This window comes from Pinus tabuliformis, chromosome 3_1, assembly GCF_031772625.1.
Source record: "Pinus tabuliformis cultivar Carrire ecotype Pingquan chromosome 3_1, CPIR1, whole genome shotgun sequence".
In the NCBI taxonomy this organism is placed as follows: domain Eukaryota; kingdom Viridiplantae; phylum Streptophyta; class Pinopsida; order Pinales; family Pinaceae; genus Pinus; species Pinus tabuliformis.
In genome coordinates this window covers 272023784-272042781 of record NC_142301.1, presented here as the reverse complement: position 1 = coordinate 272042781, position 18998 = coordinate 272023784, and the positions used below count along the sequence as shown (strand labels likewise).

The 18998-nt window shown below is 39.4% G+C and overlaps 1 protein-coding gene across 2 annotated transcripts in view; it reads right to left on the bottom strand.

Annotated features, from left to right (window-relative positions):
* LOC149186839 (protein FMP32, mitochondrial-like) overlaps positions 1 to 18044 on the bottom strand; it is a 29128-nt gene extending 11084 nt beyond the window's left edge. The window contains exons 1-3 of one of the 2 annotated variants that reach the window (XM_089411162.1): positions 17195 to 18044; positions 16399 to 16530; positions 15777 to 15836 (exon numbers count right to left, since the gene is read on the bottom strand). In XM_089411162.1, the coding sequence (XP_089267288.1) occupies positions 15777 to 15836; positions 16399 to 16530; positions 17195 to 17452 (450 nt within the window). In that variant the 5' untranslated portion in view covers positions 17453 to 18044. The remainder of the gene's footprint in view (positions 1 to 15776; positions 15837 to 16398; positions 16531 to 17194) is intronic. The other variant, XM_089411163.1, reaches the window with a different exon arrangement.
* Between the last annotated feature and the right edge of the window lie 954 nt (positions 18045 to 18998).

Genomic DNA, 18998 nt, shown 5'->3' with positions numbered 1-18998 from the left:
GACAATTTGTCCATAATATAAATAAATTCATATCTTCATTTGTACATGTCAGAATCAGATGATCTTTAGATCAATCCTACACCTCTCCGAGAGAGGAATCTAATAAAAATATCAGTTGTCATAAATAAGATGACCCATGTGGAGTTTGGCCCTAGTTGCCAATTTTAACACTCCCTCTCAACTAGGGAGAACTCCACCTGCTAGTCCATCTGCCAATCTGTACCATCTCTGCCATCCATGCACTGTTGAACTATGAAACAGAAGAAGTGATCGAGAATGTATCATACCATTCGCAACTGACCCAAAGTCAGTCCCAATTAAAAGAGAATGTCTCATACCACTCTTACTGACCCGAAGTCAATTCCCATTGATCCCAGATCAATATCGAACATCCTATCATAGGGAGTACGATAGTACACAATGCGTCCATCGGTAGTACTATGGTCCCTATCCTCATTTCCCTACTCATTGGCCAGATGAGAGGTACTTCCCATGAGTCCCAGAGTGCATGGGTAGGATGTCTTGGCAGGAGAAGGATGAACCACTCGTCTTCCTCACATGTCGTTAAGGGGTATCATAGGGGAAAGGATGAACCACTCACCCTGTACCCAACAAACTACTAGGGGAAGGTTGAACCACTCACCCTATGGTTGGTCACCGCTCCAAGAAGTACCCCAAGCCCCTCGGAGCTCCCAGAGCTCAATGTCCATCTCATACAGGACCCTCATAAGAGGGTCTCTCCACGACTCCAAGTCATTCTCGGAAGGCCATGAATTTGTCCTTCCCCAGGGGCTTTGTCAGAATATCAGTGACCTCCTCATCAATGCCAATGTTATGGATCCTTATTGCTCCTCATTGTACCATATCCCGGATAAAGTGGTACCTGATATCTATATGCTTCGAGCGATCATGAGACACGGGATTCTCTGATAATCGGATCCCACTCTGGTTGTCGCAAAAGATCACGGTGGTATCCAGCACATGTCCAAACAGCTCACTGAAGAGCTTCCTCAACCAGACAGCTTCACAGGAGGCCATACTAGCAGCTATGTATTTGGCCTCGACGGTGCTCAAGGCAACTGATTTCTGCTTCTTGCTCATCCAGGGTATCGAAGCAGAACTCAAAGAAAAATAGCATCCAGAAGTGCTCTTTCGATCCACCACACTACCAGCCCAATTAGAATTAGAATAACAATGCAGTCTCACATTTTCAACAGTGTATCTCAGTTCATGAGTGATTGTGCCCCGAAGATATCTCAGAAGATTCTTGGCAGCAATCCAATGTAAATGATGAGGCTCAACCATGTATTGGCTCAATGTGTTAACTATAAAACATATGTACGGACGAGAGTTCACCAAGAACATCAGTGCTCCTTCGAGTTGATGATACCTAGAAGCATTTCCCAATTCAGGTCCAGCAGCACTACCACATAACTTCTTAAAGTTAAGTTCCATCAGAGTAGTCACGGGCTTACAGTCCACCATCCCAAATCTTTCCAATATCTTCACAACATATTTTCCTTGAGAGAGGAAAATTTCACCTGACTTTTGCCAGACCTCCAACCCTGGGAAATAGTGCATCAGTCATAGGTCCTTCATCTCAAATTCAGAAGCCAACTCCCTGTTACATTTGTGAATGAGAGCGTCTGCACCTGTCAGAAAGAGGTCGTCCACATAAAGTACCAGAATGAGAGGTTTATCATTTTCAACCTTAAAGTAAAAATTCGGATCCGCTTCACTTCTAGTGAATCCCAACTTCATCAGATAGTTATCAATCCTCTCATACCAAGCCGGGGTGCTTGTTTCAATCCATAGAGAGCTTTCTTCAACCTACATACATGAGATTCCCGATCATGAACTTCAAACCCCTCGGGTTGTTCCACATAGACTTCCTCTTTGATTGAACCATGCAAGAAGGTGATCTTGACATCCATCTGATGTAGGTTCCATCCTTGCGAGGCAGCAAGGGCTATGATCGAGCGAATGGTGGTGTATCGAGCAACAAGTGCAAATATCTCATCGTAATCTACACCTTCCTTTTGAGACAAGCCTCGAGCAACAAAGAGAGCCTTGAACTTTTCTGAACTTCCATCAGCTCCATGCTTGATTTTGTAGAGCCACTTAGAAGTGACAACCGCTTGTCTTGGGGTCTAGGGACCACACATCCCAAACATCATTCTTCGTAATTGACTCATATTCTTCATTCATAGCATCCTTCCATACTTGTTGCTTCACGGCTTCTTCGACTGATGAAGGCTCATTTTGAGTGATAGTACTCATGGCGATCAAATATCCTTGGTACCTGTTCGGCTTCTTGCTTTCACAGAAAGTCTTCCTTCGTGCAATGTGCCTCTCAGCATCTTCGAGAGTCTCCCTAAGCCATGAGGGTCTCCTCTTGGAGGAGGAAGGCTCATGAGGTAGTGGATCTATAGGATCCATAGGTTCATCAACATCAGGCATCGTTTCATCCTCTTTTTTACCCTGATTTCCTGTGTCAGCTTCTTTGTCCTTCCTTAGGATAGGAAGGTTGTTGATCTTCCTGAGGGCCATATCTTCGTCAAAGGTGACATCATGACTTATCTCAACTTCCTTTTGATCAACCACATAAATTCTATATCCCTTAGAATTTTCACTATAGCCCACAAAGATTCCTTTCTTCCCAGATGCACCCAATTTGCTTCTTTTATCTTCTGGCACATGAAAATATACAGGGCTTCCAAACATTCTAAAATGAGAAACATCGGGTTTCTTACCAATGAACATTTCTTCGAGAGCCTTGGAGTCCAATGCTTGATGAGGGCATCAGTTTTGAACATACACAGTGGTATTTGCAGCTTCACCCCATAGAAACTTCAGAAGGCCTTGATCATGAATCATGGCATAGACAGCGTCTACAATAGAGCGATTCTTCCTTTCAGCGACACCATTCTACTCGGGAGTGTATGGCGTTTAGTCTCCCTCTTAATGCCAACTTCTCTGCAATAATCTTTGAATTCATTGGATTCATACTCGGTCCCATTATCAGTCCTCAATATCTTGATTTTCTTCCCGGATTGGTTTTCGATCAAGGCTTTGGAATGTCGAAACCAGTTGAACACTTCATCCTTCTTCTTCAAGAAGTAGATCCAGGTCTTGCGAGAACAATTATCCACAAAGGTGAGATAATATAAGTATCCTCCCAAGGAGTTTACGGGCATCATACTAGATATGTCGGGGTGGATCAATTGCAATATGTCTGTGGTCTTGCTATTACTTGAGGGGAATGGCCCCCTTGTAAGTTTTCCTACGGCACATCCCAAACATACACCTTCATGCTCTACTTTGAACTCGAGCATACCTATCACCATCTGCCTCACATCGGGTAGGGCCTTATAATGAAGATGTGCGAACCTCCGATGCCACAGTTCAAATTGTAGAGATTTGTCGCAAGACATGGCTCCCAATGGACTTTCTCCAACTTGATACAAACTATCAGCCTTGAACCCAAGAGTAAAAGCATCCTTGAAATTTCTTTTCCAAACATGTACCTTTCCATCGATAAAAGCCACCTTGAATCCCTTATCTTCCATTATTGAAATGGACACTAGGTTCTTCTTGAGATCGGGTACATATAGTACTTCTTGCAAATGAATAGTGTTACCTTGATTCAATTGAAGGGTAACATTCCCTACTCCCTTCATGGGATAGGTGGCATCGTCTCCAAGGATGATCTCCAAGTTTGTCTCCTTTTCTATCAGATTAGAGAGGGCTTCCTTGTATCTGGTGAAGTGCCTTGAGGCACCACTATCAATCAGCCAATTTCCCAAAGTGTCCGGAGGAGAGGCAGTGGAGAGGGCCGATATAAGATAGTACTCTTTTTGCTTATTGTTAACAACATTGGATTCATCATACCTGGAGTTCCTTGATTTCTTGGAGGGTCGACCATTTCCTTGATGTCCCGCATTCCTTTTTCCTTTGCCATTGGACTTGCCATTCCTTTGATCGTTGTTGTTGAAGTTGCCCCTAGAGTTGTTATGATAGTCATCATCTCGAGGTGTATCCCTTTTATTAGGACACTCCCTTGCATAGTGGCCAAACTTATTGCAAACAAAGCACCTACCCTTCCTTCCTCCCTTAGATCCAGGCTTTCCATGGAAATGACCTTTAGACCCTGCATTATTCCTCCTTTTGGCATGAGTGGAGAATGTAGTGGGGTTGCTTCTATTAGAAGGCATTTCTTGCTCTATCATTCTTGTTTCTTCTTAAATGCATCTCGACATCAATTCTTCAAACCCTGGAATTTGATCATTGTTGAGTATAGTGGTTCTAAATACATACCACTCAGGTGGGAATCCTCCAAGGGTGGTGAGAGTAAGTTCCCTGTCAGGAATGACTTCTCCAATCGAGAGTAGATCATTCTTGATCTCAGTAATTCTCAAGAAATAGGATTGAATGTCCTCGCCCTTTCCCTTCTTAATATCCTTCAACTTATTCTTGAGAAAGAGAATTTGATTAGCATTACTAACCTTGAACATGCTAACCAACCTGTCTTATATCTCCTTGGAGGTCTTCAATTCGGAGATATAGGCCACCAGATGCTTGTCAATGGAATCCCTAATAGGGATCTCTCTTGAATGGTTCATGAGGCACAATACTTGCTAATGTTTTGCAAATGGGGTAGCAAGCTAAGTGGGCTTGATTGTGGGAAAAACTCCACAGTTAAGCGCGCTTGAGCCAGAGGAGTTCTGGGATGGGTGACCTCCTGGGAAGTCCTGGTTCCCGGGTGCAAGCCCCGGAAGTGATGATTGATGCTATGTGATTCGTTCTCCACATTTCACTAGTTTCAATCCCACTTCTTCACCCCTGTGAGCATCACCCGATGCAATGAGTGCTAAGTGAACTATTCAAAAATCATGAGAAATTAGTCAGTTACGACTACCTCTCATGGAAATGGTCATACGTTTGAATGACTTACTTAACGCAGTTGAATCCCAAAAATGATATCTAATATAATGCACTGCGTAAATCCCCCATACTTAAATTCAAAAAAGAGTCAAGGGATCTCTCTTGAATGGTTCATGAGGCACAATACTTGCTAAGGTTTTGCAAATGGGGTAGCAAGCTAAGTGGGCTTGATTGTGGGAAAAACTCCACAGTTAAGCGCGCTTGAGCCAGAGGAGTTCTGGGATGGGTGACCTCCTGGGAAGTCCTGGTTACCGGGTGCAAGCCCCGGAAGTGATGATTGATGCTATGTGATTCGTTCTCCACATTTCACTAGTTTCAATCCCACTTCTTCACCCCTGTGAGCATCACCCAATGCAATGAGTGCTAAGTGAACTATTCAAAAATCATGAGAAATTAGTCAGTTACGACTACCTCTCATGGAAATGGTCATACGTTTGAATGACTTACTTAACGCAGTTGAATCCCAAAAATGATATCTAATATAATGCACTGCGTAAATCCCCCATACTTAAAATCTTCTTTGCTTTGTCTTCATCCTTATTGTACTTGGTCTTTGCAGCAGCTGGTGCATTTGAAGGAGGTTTAGGGATTTTACCCTGCACATAATCCATCACTTCCTTCTCTTCCAAGGTCAAATCAAGAGATATCTTCCATCCATGATAGTCAGATTTATCATGGAGCTTGTCTTCAGCGAGGAAGTAGGATGAGGAGCCCATTGAGTCTTTTGTCCTTGTCCAACTGTCTTTGGTGATTGCTCTTTCACTCTTACTTGGAATTTGACTTTGCCCCAGCGCTGATACCATGTTGATTTTAGGCAACAATGGTATGTTCTATGCTTTAGAGCAATTTTACTTCAATTTCTTTGTGAGCCCAATATCAATTTCAGTTTAGCAATCACATAAACATGTAAGTGAAATGTTGATAGAACATAAACATAAACACTAGAAGACAAGCCAAGACAAGGAGACACATGATGTGGCACCAGCCACGGACAGAACCCAATGTGGGGAAACCATTGATCAAATCTTCTTTTAGTCTTCAATAGTCAGCGGAGGGAGATAGTACAATTTACAAATTCTGATCATTTATAACAGCAACGAAAGAGCCCTAACCAGAAAAGTCCATGCTGGTCAACAGTACGGATTGCCTCGATTCCTGTGCCCAGAAATGCAGCCTGCCCAAACAGAATTTTCCCCAACAAAAACGCAGTCAAACAAGTCAATGTTGGCTGGTCAACGCTGGTCAAACCCTTCCTGAAATTCAGTCAACATTGGTCAACGTCCAAAACAGAAAATTGTTGTCCTTTCCTTTACACATGTGGAGAGAGAAGCTGCCCAGAAATCCGTACCCAATCAGATGAGGAGAGAGAGATGTGTGAAGATGAGTGATGTCCAAATGAGGCCAAGTCACCTTCTATTTATATGCAACGTTGAAGATGAATTGGGGGCTTGTGTCCCTGTTTTGCTTGCTGGCAGACCTTGACAATTTGTCCATAGTATAAATAAATTCATATCTTCATTTGTACATGTCAGAATCGGATGATCTTTAGATCAATCCTACACCTCTCCAAGAGAAGAATTTAATAAAACATCAGCTGTCATAAATAAGATGACCCATGTAGAGTTTGGCCCTAGTTGCCAATTTTAACAGATTTCTCAAAATATATGAAGGGGGCACCAAATACATCTAAAGATGCATCGTATATGAACATCAGAGCTAAAAGGCACATAACACACACAGGAGGACTGGTTTCATCATTGCATAACAGTGAAAGTCAAAGACAGGCAGTTGCTTTAGGAAATGACAGGGTACAAATTGTCAAAAGCCATGGAACAATCCCAATGAAAATGCCTAATAGAGGTGTCAAGGATATACACAATGTGTCATATGTATATTCCATCTCAACCAATATCTATTAAGCACTGAGAGTGGTAAAAAGAAGTCTAAAGTGCCTGCTGCTTAAAAGATCCAGGGCTGCCATGAATCCACGCTAGGGTTTTTGTTTCTTTGCATGATGGGCGTTAACAAATGGATGTATTTTTTATTTTCATTTTTCAATTAGACGTCAAACCTCAACTTTTTTTAAATTTATTAGCATTTCCTACAGACATGACACATCACTTCCACCTGGGTTGTAGAATACACCTTGCTCTCTAGTGCAGACAGGCCTAGAGAAGAACCTACTGTGAATCAAATTGCAAAGTAACATTTAAGGATTAAATCTGATGAAGAAAAGTATCTCGTAAATAACAGAAACTACTCCAGAGTCATTGCAGAAGGTGTTGAAGTTGGTGGTCTCTATACGGTACAGACTCACTGCATTAGTGCCTTTAAAAATTCAAATGTCAGCTCAGCTACCAAACTCTTGCACCATTAAAGCAAGTTAATATGGTCCATTTCTTGCCTCCAATTCAACAAGCAACATAGGGATAAATTTGACAAATAAGGTGCATGGAGAACCAAACAACAAATGGAAAAGGCGCATTGTGACCTCCTGCAGTTGTTCCACAAGAAATCCATCATGCCAAATTCAAAGTATTGTATGAGATTTATCAAGGACTTCTCAAAAACCATAACTGTAGGTTCTGAAGAATATGTCAGATGCTCTTGAAACATTCAAGGAGTTCATAGCCATGATTGAGAGGCAAAGTGGGAAGAAGATTGTGTTTTCCGGACAGACAGTGGGGAGAATATAAATATTATTCACAGGAAACTTACTTCCTCGTATACTCCAAAGAAAGCAAACTTATATAGAGAAAAAATAGGACCATTGTAGAGATGACCAAAAGAATCCAAGCCATAAATGCTCTTATAGATCATAAGCTAACTTGCAAAAATCTCATGGAAACATTTCTAAGCTGTTTCCTGGCCACCTCCTAGAGGCTAACTATTTTCAACCTAGAGGGGGTGTTTCCAGTCTTCTAATGTGGGATGCACACAGACCCTACAAACTTAAAAAGCACATTGCTGATAAAAAGAAAGAATCATAAAAAGAAACCCTAAAAGTTATGTTTTGTCTTGCATCTTTGCACCTTTCTTTCATTTTTTAAAATTACAGGTACTACAACCTAGATAGTTGTCACCATGACCTACTGTCACCGTAGTCTGCATACAAGGACAAGTAGCTGCATATTCTGGAAGAAATCAACCCTTAATAGTAGTGGAGTTCTAACAAGGTGGGTGGCTTAGACTAAAACTTTCTGAGTAACCCTAGGTTGTAGGAAACTCCTAATGATTATACACGTAAATGTATTCTCTTCAATTTTTAAGAGCTGAGTAAACTTTTTGTAAAGCATTTATATTATGGCATAAATAATTTTGGACATTGCATGACGTAATGTTACTTGGGAATCACACATAATTCCAAGTTTCATGAAACTTAGGTCATAAGCAAGAAGAATTAAATCAACTACTATACCATGGCATTTTGAAGACAAGTAAATTTTCAGAACAGCATGCAGAGCTGCACTCAGAAAATCTAAACAGTAAGACTAGCAATTGTCAAACTGATTAGCACCTCTCAAGCCAGTGGAAATCAGAACACCAGATCTGCAAACACATCACTCTGAAGATACAAACAGCAAGTACAAAATCTGTACCACTCAATCACCTGCCCTCTATTAACTGAAAGGAGAAAATTAACTGCATTATAATTTTCTTCTTAATGATGTGAATGAACACTAAATCAGTTTGTCATGTAGCACTTAGCTGTTCCAATACATCAGACTTAGATACATTCCTATTCCCCTGCTGTGACCCCACGATCATTATGAAATGAAATTGGTGCTAAGTAGTAGAGTAGAGGATGCATGTGGTGATGTCAGTTTGGTTTTCCTGCACTAGCTGGTAGAGCTGGACATGCTTCTCATCTGATTTTGTGCCTATAAAGATATGTTACAGGAAACACAGGGAAAGGGGTTGTCCCAGTACCTGAAATGGGCCACAACATCAAAACTGCACCAAAATGCCGCTGGCCGTATCAAACAGCGTTTCATGATTTTGAAATGCCATCCGGTATGGCCAGCAGCATTTCGGGGCTGTTTTGGCCACTACAGACCATGTTTCGGCCAGATTTGCGTCTTTTTTTTCATTTCCAGCCATCTCAAGGAGCCAAGAAGGGTGTAAGTCCTTTATATGGCCTTAAAAAACTAACTTAACACTTTTTTGTTGTAGTTAAACAGTTAGTTAACAGATTTTAATTAAAAATTAGAAATACAATTTTCTAGAAAATTAACAAATTAGAATTCTCTACAAACCCTACAGCCTCTTCTTTTCTATAAAAAAAACACTTCATTCACTCATTTCTCACACATTCTTCTGCAAGAGGCACTTCCTATAGCAGCAGCAAGCATTTTAGTTGTGCTTTGGAGTGGGCAGCAAGAAGAAGGGCGTGGGCAACAGCTGTTTCGGTGAGTATTTCGTTTTCTATTTTGCTACATTCATGGCTTCCCAAGTTGTGTTGTAGCAAAAATACCATCCGCTGTGGAGGTATGTTACCAAAGTCAAGCAAATGGGTTCCGGTGGTACATGGGAATGGAAGTGCAATTTATGCAAAATTGGTAGGACCTTCAAGGGCTCTTACACAAGAGTGATGCCTCACATTTTGCACGAAGAATAAATGGTATTGATGTGTGTGCACATACCAGAAATTCAGAGGTGAAGGCTAAATTCAAGAGAGTAAGATGATGCTCAAAAGTTTAAGGCCCAAAGAAGCAAAATCGACTTGGGCGATACTAGCAATCCTCACATGAGTGGTAACATTGAGCCAAGGATTGTTTATGAAGTAAGAAAGAGGAGAGCACTAGCAGTAAAGAAGCGTTATCCAAACCATCAAATCCAGCTAAAGATGGTATATTATTGAAAATGCTTGATAATCAAGGGAGAGAAGTTGACTCTAGAGTGGCAAGGGCTATCTTTGCTTGTAGCATCCCTTTTAATGTGGTTTTATCCCCATATTGATAGGATTTGCTGAGAGCGATTAACACAGCCCCTCAGAGTTACAAACTTACAAGGGGCCAAACTATGAAAAACTCATAACATTTTTGCTAAAGAAAGAGAGGCAACTTCTTGATGATGTTTTGAAACCAATTTGTAACTCATGGGCTAGCACAGAACTTTCCATTATCTCAGATGGCTAATCTGATACACGGGATAAGCCTTTGATTAATGTTATTACATCATCACCAAAAGGAGCCATGTTCATCAAATCAGAAGATTGTTCAGGTGAGGTAAAGGGTATAAGTTCATTGTTGAAATTTTAATCCCTACTACTGAACAAGTACAGCCAGAAAATGTGGTGCAAGTTACCACAAGATAATGCTCCTATTTGCAAAGTTGCAAGCTTAATTGTTGAGAGAAGATACAATCCAACATTTTGGGCTCCTTGCATTGTTTACAATTTGAATCTGATTTTAGAAGAGATTGAGACAAGAACATAATGGATTAAGGAGGTCACAGGGCAGGCTAGGGAGTTTATGAAATTCATCACCAACCACTGCGAATCTCAAGCAATATATTGAGAATACTCCAAATTGGAGTTGCTCAAAGTTGTTGAGACAAGGTATGCCTCAAACATCATCATGTTGCGTCGCCTTGTTGAAGCTAAAATTACAGGCACATTCAGAAAAGGGAAGTATGGTGAGGAGGGTGTTGATTGATGAAGATTGGTGGAAAAGGATTGATTTCTTGTTCAAGTTCACATTACCTGCATTTGATCTTCTTCAAGATGCAAACATAAAGAAACCTTTCCTAGGATAGGGTTTGTCATTGACCATAAATCTACAACTAGGTATGTGTTTAGTCTGGGATCCGGTGCTGTCACATGGACTAGTAAGAAGCAGCAGGCAATGGCTCTCTCCTTGACAAAAGCAGAATATCAGGGAGCAGTTAAGGCATCTTGTGAGGCAGTTTGGCTTCGACATATGCTTGCAGATATGCATGTTTCCCAGGCAGGTCCTACTCCCTTGTTCTGTGATAATCAGGGAGTGCTCAAACTCGCCGAGAATCCACTCTTCCATGAATGAACAAAGTATGTGGAAACCCATTGTCACTACATTCAACAGCTTGTTGAAGACGGATCCTTTCAGTGGCTGTATGTTCCCACCACGGAGCAGCCAGCAGACATCTTCACCAAGCCCCTTGGTCCTGATAAGTTTGTAAAATTCAGAGGATCTATAGGTGTTGTAAATAGATTGAGCATTAAGGGAGGGTATTAGAATAATGTTATTTTAGTGTTTAATGCTCATCTATGATCTTATTTAGCAGTTTCTTATTAAAAACTTGTTGTTTCTATTTTCTTAGTAGAAACTCTTGTTTCTATTTTCTTAGTAGAAACTTGTTGTTTCTGTAAATACAGTTGTACTATTTATTGAGCTTCATTGCTCATTGTAAATTAATTCATTCTTTGAAATCCATATGTGTGTTTTCGCACTGCTTTAAAGCACTCCTTAAGAAAGCATGGAAGTGGTTAAAGGAGGCTCATCTCTTCAAAAGACCTACCAAACAAGCCCCTCAATCTATGTGATGTGGCAATGTAAAGTCAAATGTGGACTAAAATGCAAGGTGCTCACTCCAATCCATGCTCTAATGATGTTACATGCCTCCAATTTATGAGATGGTGCCTCAAACAATGATTCTCAATGAGCAAAATAGACATCTAAAATTGGAACCAAAAACCCTACAAAATGCAACCTAATGAATAGGGTCTTCAAACATGACACTATTCCTCATGCATCATATTTAGTAACAAGATCCATATGTTTAGACCTAAGGAAAGTTAAAAAACTTGAATTGTTTCCAACTCTATAAAAAAAAAAGGTTCGTTGCACTCTTGGTGATTTACAGTGCTTAAGCGCGATGGGGAGATGCTGCTACTAAGGAAGACCCTACCACCAATGATTTCATCACATATATTTTGTATGATATCTATCAATTGAGGTTGATTTCTCAATTGTTGCTTGGGCTTGTTGACAATCATGAAATGCCACAAAACCTTTCTAAGATTTTGGAAACAAAGGCATTACCACTGAGGAAAATATAATGGACATTTTTGCAAAACTATTAAGGATGTCACATTGTCTTTTTTGTAGATCTACTGCGAAGATAACTTGTGGAGATCAAGTTCTTCACATTGCGATACTTGAGAAATGCTCAAAGAAGTAGCGTTTTAGCAAGATTATCCATTGCCTTTAATACCTGTTGAAACACTAGATATCAGTAAGACCGGTTTAACCCACTCCCATGCCATTCCTCCAATTTACTAGGTTTAATTATTACCCCAAGAGTCCCCTAACATTATAAAACTAAGCAAGATATATGCCTTGGTCACAAGCCCACCAAATATCTTTTACAAAATACGAATTAGCCAACCATATGCTAGTTGAAATGATGACATCATGTTGATGTAAGGGTCATTGGGAGGCCATGTTGAGTCCTCTTTGTGCCAAAATGTGAGAGAGGGCTCCATAGATCTCGAACTAGGGGATGGCCCCTTAATCTCCATGCAAGTCATCATGTGGGGCCCTAATTTGTGTTTGGGGCACAGAAATTGGTCTCATGGGTCTCCAAATGATAGAATAGCCTGTAATGCTCCAAAACTGAGAGCTTTGACGATGGTGCTTGCCCTCCCATGTCTTCTTAACGATGAGACAAACCTCCTTTCGGCCTTGGATCAGCTACCATATAATGTTTGGCCAACCGAGGCACATTGGTCCAAGTGCATCATCTCGTGAATAATGTGAGGCAATGAGCAAATTGTTGATGGTGCTGAAAGTGGCCATGGCATGAAATGATGCTCTACACATGATGGGACTCCCATGGCTCTCAACGCTTCACCCGGGGGTGTCAATATGATCCTGTGTTTGGACCCCAATTAAGTTGCCCAACCCATGATGGAACCACCTGCTAGTTACATATAAGATCTAATGTGTTTCCTCACTATCATGTACAATAATTTATTAGCGCATATAAGTGAATCAAGCTTGTTAATCAAGGGCACATTGAGACTTCATAGTGGGCTTCCCTTCCAAATTTGGGGCTTTAAGCTTGTAAAAGTGTTACCTCCCTAGGTAGGAGTGGCTAATAAACAACCTTATTAGTGTTCCCAACCCCTAAGGGGAAAGACAGGTCCAAGGGTACATCCTTTGCTTCATAAGGGTCATGTGAATAATGATGAGATGGATAGGGACACAGGGGTCTCAAGCTAAATGCCATGGGTTCAAGGATGGTAATGATGAGGGATGTCCACATATTTGGGTGTATAGATGTAAGAGGGAGCAATCGTGGATACATGAGTTACCCCGGCCTTTGTTTTTCCACCCTTCATTATTTGCCTTTTGCCTTTTTATGATTTTTCTTTATATTACTACTCGGGGCTCTAGGAAATAAGAGCATGCTGTGAGAGATATGCAGCAACTATTACCCCCTTAAGGTGGGGCAGTTCATCGCCCACCAGGGGTTGGGACGTGCATGGGTTCCTTAATGATGTGTGGGGCACTCAAGGGCCCTAAGAACTAGGGTGATGGCCATGATGAAGGGGTAAAGCTCATGCTTGGCTTTTGCCCACATGCTATATTAAATGTCTCGGCCATCTTTTGCATTTTATGATATTCTTTTCTTTTGTTTCTTGCTTGTGGCCATGATATGCTTTTAACATTCTTTTAGCTGCATCCACCTCCGGGACAATAGTTCCAGGCCCAACCCAGACATGTGGACAAGGAAGAGGGTGTACCAATGCCTTATGGACCCAGTGGTCATGTGGACCCTGAGAGGGAAGATTATGAAATAGGACTTGTAATGTGCGAAGGGGGGTGAAAAATGTGAAATGGGAAAACAAGACTGCGCTACCAAAATCAAGGTTTCCCAAGTAGTGCCCTTCCTGAAGCCATAGGCCAATAGGGGAGATCCCACGGGACTAGGATTGAGGATTAACCCCCCATTTAAGGTGAGGAAACAAAACTACAGTCAAAACCCTTCCTCTTTCCAAGTCACCCAATAATCCATGCCCAATTTGCCCAAGGAAAAATAAGCATAAACACCCGATTGCACAATGAAAACTATACCTTTACGATTAGATTGCCCACCTTCAAACATATGCTCTTGACAGATGATAAAGGGGGCATGTGACTGGATCAAGGAGCAGAGATCAAATGGCACAATACATCAGCTACACTGGTGGTTGTCAGGGGTTGTTGGCTGTTGGCTGAAGACAAGACTAGGAGAAAATTTCTCCTATGGGGTCACCCACTTTTGGTGGGTAACAGGGTTCAAGTTTATGATTCCATATGCCAAGATACAACAAAACTAATATAACGGAATGGCATATGATTATGCATTATTGTAAAAATGAATAAAGAGTTTTGACCCTGGATTACATCTTAATTTCTATAATAAAGGCAAACGTAAGAGTAATTGGCCAAATATTTGAATGAAATATCCTATAAAAGGTATTGGTTTCAAGTTGTTACAATTTCGTATGCCAAGATACAAAAGCATTTAGTTTGTTATAGACACGTTTAAGGATTATCAAAGAAGAAACAGCAAGCAATAAGAGCTAACTAAAGCTGAAAAGTCAAGAAATTTGGGGAAAAGCAATGCCAAAATGGATAAATAAATTCTTGAAGGATCATCAACATTTATTTAAAAAGCAACCTCAAAGGAAAACAAATAAGTCACATGGTTGAATTTTAAAATAAATAAATGAATAAACAAATCCAAGTGTCACTCGCCCAAGTGGAAGGAAACAAGTTGTAGAAACCGAGCACAAACATGCCAGGGAAATCAAGAAGATTCTTCCAAAAAGTAAGAAGGAAATCATGCATTAAATATAGCAGCACCAAATACATACAATTAAACAATCATGGAAAAATCAACCAAGATGTGAACTGGCCACAATGATATTGGTTGACCCTTCCAAGATTGCCTTTGACACGGAGTCGCACACATTTTGATCAAAAATGAGGTTACCACAAACAAGGCAAACTCTTGTAATTTTTTTAATGATTTCTTTTGTTTTCTGGGGGATATGACATCAGATACATGTCAGACATATCCAGCAGATATCTTGAGAATGTCCTGGTCATATCCAGATCTGGATACTACACTTTATCTAGATCCAGATACAAACCAGCCACATATCCGGCCATGCCCATCCCAGTACCGTGCACAGACATATTCAGTATCACAACAAAATATGAGCAAGCAAAAGAGCCATAATAGTTTCACTATCAAACCAACAAAAGAATAAAGAAAGGAATGATGAGGAATATTCTATCTTGCTGTGGATTCTCTTAATTATGCTTATATGATTCCCAATTAAATATAAAATTCCTTATTCTTCTGTAAACAAACCCAAGAATATATATGCAAACAATGAAACTAGTATTTTCTACCAATAACTGAGGGTATGTCCTCTTCATAAGACCTGACCAATTTCAGTGAGCTATTATTTTACCATTCTCTTGTAAACAAATAGTTTTGTTGTGTGTGGAGGAAAACAATCTAATGCCAAAAACCCAAAAGAACATAACCAACAGGGAAAATTCAGTGCCCATATTACGAATTTGAGACATCCATTGACTACATCATACAGATCGCCTCTTTGACCATGCATAACAACAAGACATATTTTCAAAATCAACTAGTATCCTAATTTTTAAGTCCTGACATGTAGATTGCAAGGAATATCAATGTAAATGCACAATTAAAAACACACCCTGCTTTTCAAAATCTGTTTCTAAACTAAATAGTCAAATGACACAGAACGTTCTTTTCTAAAACCTAAGTACATATAAAAGAAACAAAATAAGAGAAATACTTTTAGAATGTTGACCTACCTGAGAACTTTGTACTTCTGCTTTGAACTTTGAAAGTGCAGCTTCTTGTGCCATTTCACTCTGTCAAAAAAGCACATATCATTATACATAAATAATGGTATTGCATGACCGGTCCCATAGTGCCTGCCCAACAGATCAGCCTGTCACAAACTTGTAGGCAGTAGACTGTTTCATTGCATACAGCACTTTAATAAAAATGCATCCCATACCGCAAACCAACATAATATAACAACAAAAGCTCTATGAAAACCTTGGGTACACAAAAGCCAGATCACTCATCAGAAAAGAATTCGCAAGTTCCAACCAATATATAAGCCAGAGTTTACCAGATCAGGCAAATTATCCAGACTATGGATCACCTAGGCAAGGGAAAACGTTACTACAAGAGAGAATCAGACATGTCAGCTCGATTAACAAAGTAGAAACCCAAGTTATCTCAAAGGTGGACCAATCATAGCGGGAAAAAGGCACCGGCATAAAAAGTACCAAGAGAGAAATGCTTTAGATCATATCAAATCATTTGTGGTGCATGTTTATCTCCAGAAGCTCAATCTTTGTTCATATAACCTATAATTTATGTTCGTAAAAGTTACACAAAATTGATGAATGAGATTAAACATACTCTTTGCATTTCTGCTTTTGACACGAAGGATTCTGCAACATGTTCAAGACTGTCATTCAGAACTTCAGTGATAGCAGCCGTTATCACTTCTGCCTGCTTTGATGGCAGACCCTGTGCCTCCAATCGCCTAACCTGATCCATGAATTCAGTTAATTAGCCGAAATTTAAGTCATAGAACAATGCAAATAGAATTGAAAAAAGGATATGCCCTCAATATTTTAATTATACAAAAAACAATACACAGCCTGCTCGAGTTGTTCTGAAGATTTAAATAAAAGTTTCGCATGAAAAATGTCATTTTGCCATTCTTTCTCAGAAAAATTGAAAACATCTGCTGACTAAAGGGAGGCTATACGATCCATCCCCTTTTTAGGTACAATCTGTTGCATCGGCAAATTGAACCTATTATAACCAAACATTTTTGTGAAAAACGTTTAAAAATTTTGCCAGCTTAGAGGGGAGGTTCATGGCAAGTATTTAATTTACAAAAAAAAATGGTGAAACTTTCATAAATAATAGAACTGCATTTCCCTATTACAAAATTACAAAAAACACGTCAAATTATTTGAAGTTCTGCTTCCGATATCAAAGAATGGTCAGTATTCTACAGTTCTGAAGAGAAAAGAATTCATTCAAGCTGTTTCTAATAGCATATCCAATAAGTCAATTACGGAAATTTAATTAGTATCTAATAAAATATATTAAATACAGTAAAATAATATCCAAATAAGAAGTATATTAAAGGCATTGAATTAGTATCCTAATAACATCGAAATAAAAAGCTAAAGCACTCTACCAAGGCCAGAGTATCGACAAGAGAAGCTCGCTTTCCATTTGCCTTGACAAGCTGGGAGATCTCCCGTGTGTCGAATCTCCGTGCTCCATCATTTAAACCTACTGAAGGTGAAAACCCCGTAAGAAAATCTGCGCCACGGCTTTTATCAGCAAGATTAACCCTAAATTTGATGCCGGTTGGGAGGAGATCGGCGTTGAAGGAACCAAGGCGTGAATAGACTTTCCGCTGTACAAATCTTCTGGCAGCAGTTGCTGCCATTTCCTACTATGCAAAAAAATTAAGTAGAAAAGATTGTAGATTACAAGCTTCAGATTTCGTTTTCTCTTACAAAAAAACTGTATTTAAATGTTCTCAGGTTCCACCAACAAGAATTTTCTGTGGAGTAAAATCACCCGACCAAGCTCAAACCCTTGCCCTTCGTTGCTTCCTGAGAATTCACTGACAAAACATGAAACCGCCTTGTTTCTGGGGTTTAAATCGGATCTTCTGATTGTTGTTAGACAATGTGTTGTCCTTGTTTCCAAGATCTCTAGGGTTTCACGACTGTAAGATTCGGACTCGAACCGTGTTTCCCGGGAAATAACAAACCTGCCAGAAATATACCAGTAGAATTTATGTAAATGTTGTTCAGGCATATATGTTGTGGCGTTTGGTGAGCTCGATCGCGCAACGTGTAGGTGATAATTGTTCGAACTAGGACAGGGATCAGATGCCCAAATTTACAGTTTTCTTGACGCGCACGTAAGGGCCTGAGCGAAGGAGCGTTCAAAGCTCAGTCCGACGGAAATAATGCCCACAATGGCAGACAAAATATGTTTCACACCAAACGCTTTATTCGTTCCACCTTAAAGAACAACTTGTTTTTTAGTTGGGTTGTTTTTCCCTGTTTTATCATTTTACGACGAAAATGAATTTTATTAAATTAATTTATTATTAAATTAGTTCACGTGTTTTACGTTAAAACTATTCTTTCATTTTACGATGAAAAATGAATTTTATTAAATTGTTGATGTTTTAATGTGTTTTATGTTAAATTTCATTTTACTATGCAAATGAAATATTATAGTTGAATTGATAAATTAATGATTACTTCATATTTTGGTGTATTAGTTATGCGTTTATATGGCCATGAATGATGGAGTATATCATATTTTATATTAATGTGTAAATGAGTTGGGTTGTGTGGGATTTATTTTGGTGAGTTCAAATTTAATGGAAAATGGAAATGGTTTGGAAAATGGAAATGGGTTGAACACAGAAATTATTATGAAGTTGTTTAGATTTTGATTAAATATTATATAATTTTGATTAAATTATTATTTTATTTGATTTTAGATTTTTGTGATTTATATTTAATTTTTTAGTTATTTTTGAGACAAATCACATCGGTATTGTTTGATGGTTGAAGATGAATTTCTAATGAGGTTTATTTTCGACTATTAAACAATGCTTATGTGATTTGTGAAAAATAACTACAAAATTTAATTTTTTATTAAATATATAAATTGATCTTAACTTGAAAATATATATATATATATATATATGAAATAAATAATTAAAATTATATTAAAAATGGTAGATATATGTTTTTTTGATGGGGCATGGAAAAGTGAGTTGGCGAAAAGAGGCGGAAGCTCACCATCAGCGTTAAAGAGGGGGTGGCGTGACCATTTCCCCATACACTTGCACATGTCATAAGCCTTAATTTCCGAACACATTAAGATGGCATACTTTGCATCCTCTGCACTTTCTCACCTTGCCCACTATCACTTTGACCTTTTCTGCTACATCTGTGTTCATTCCT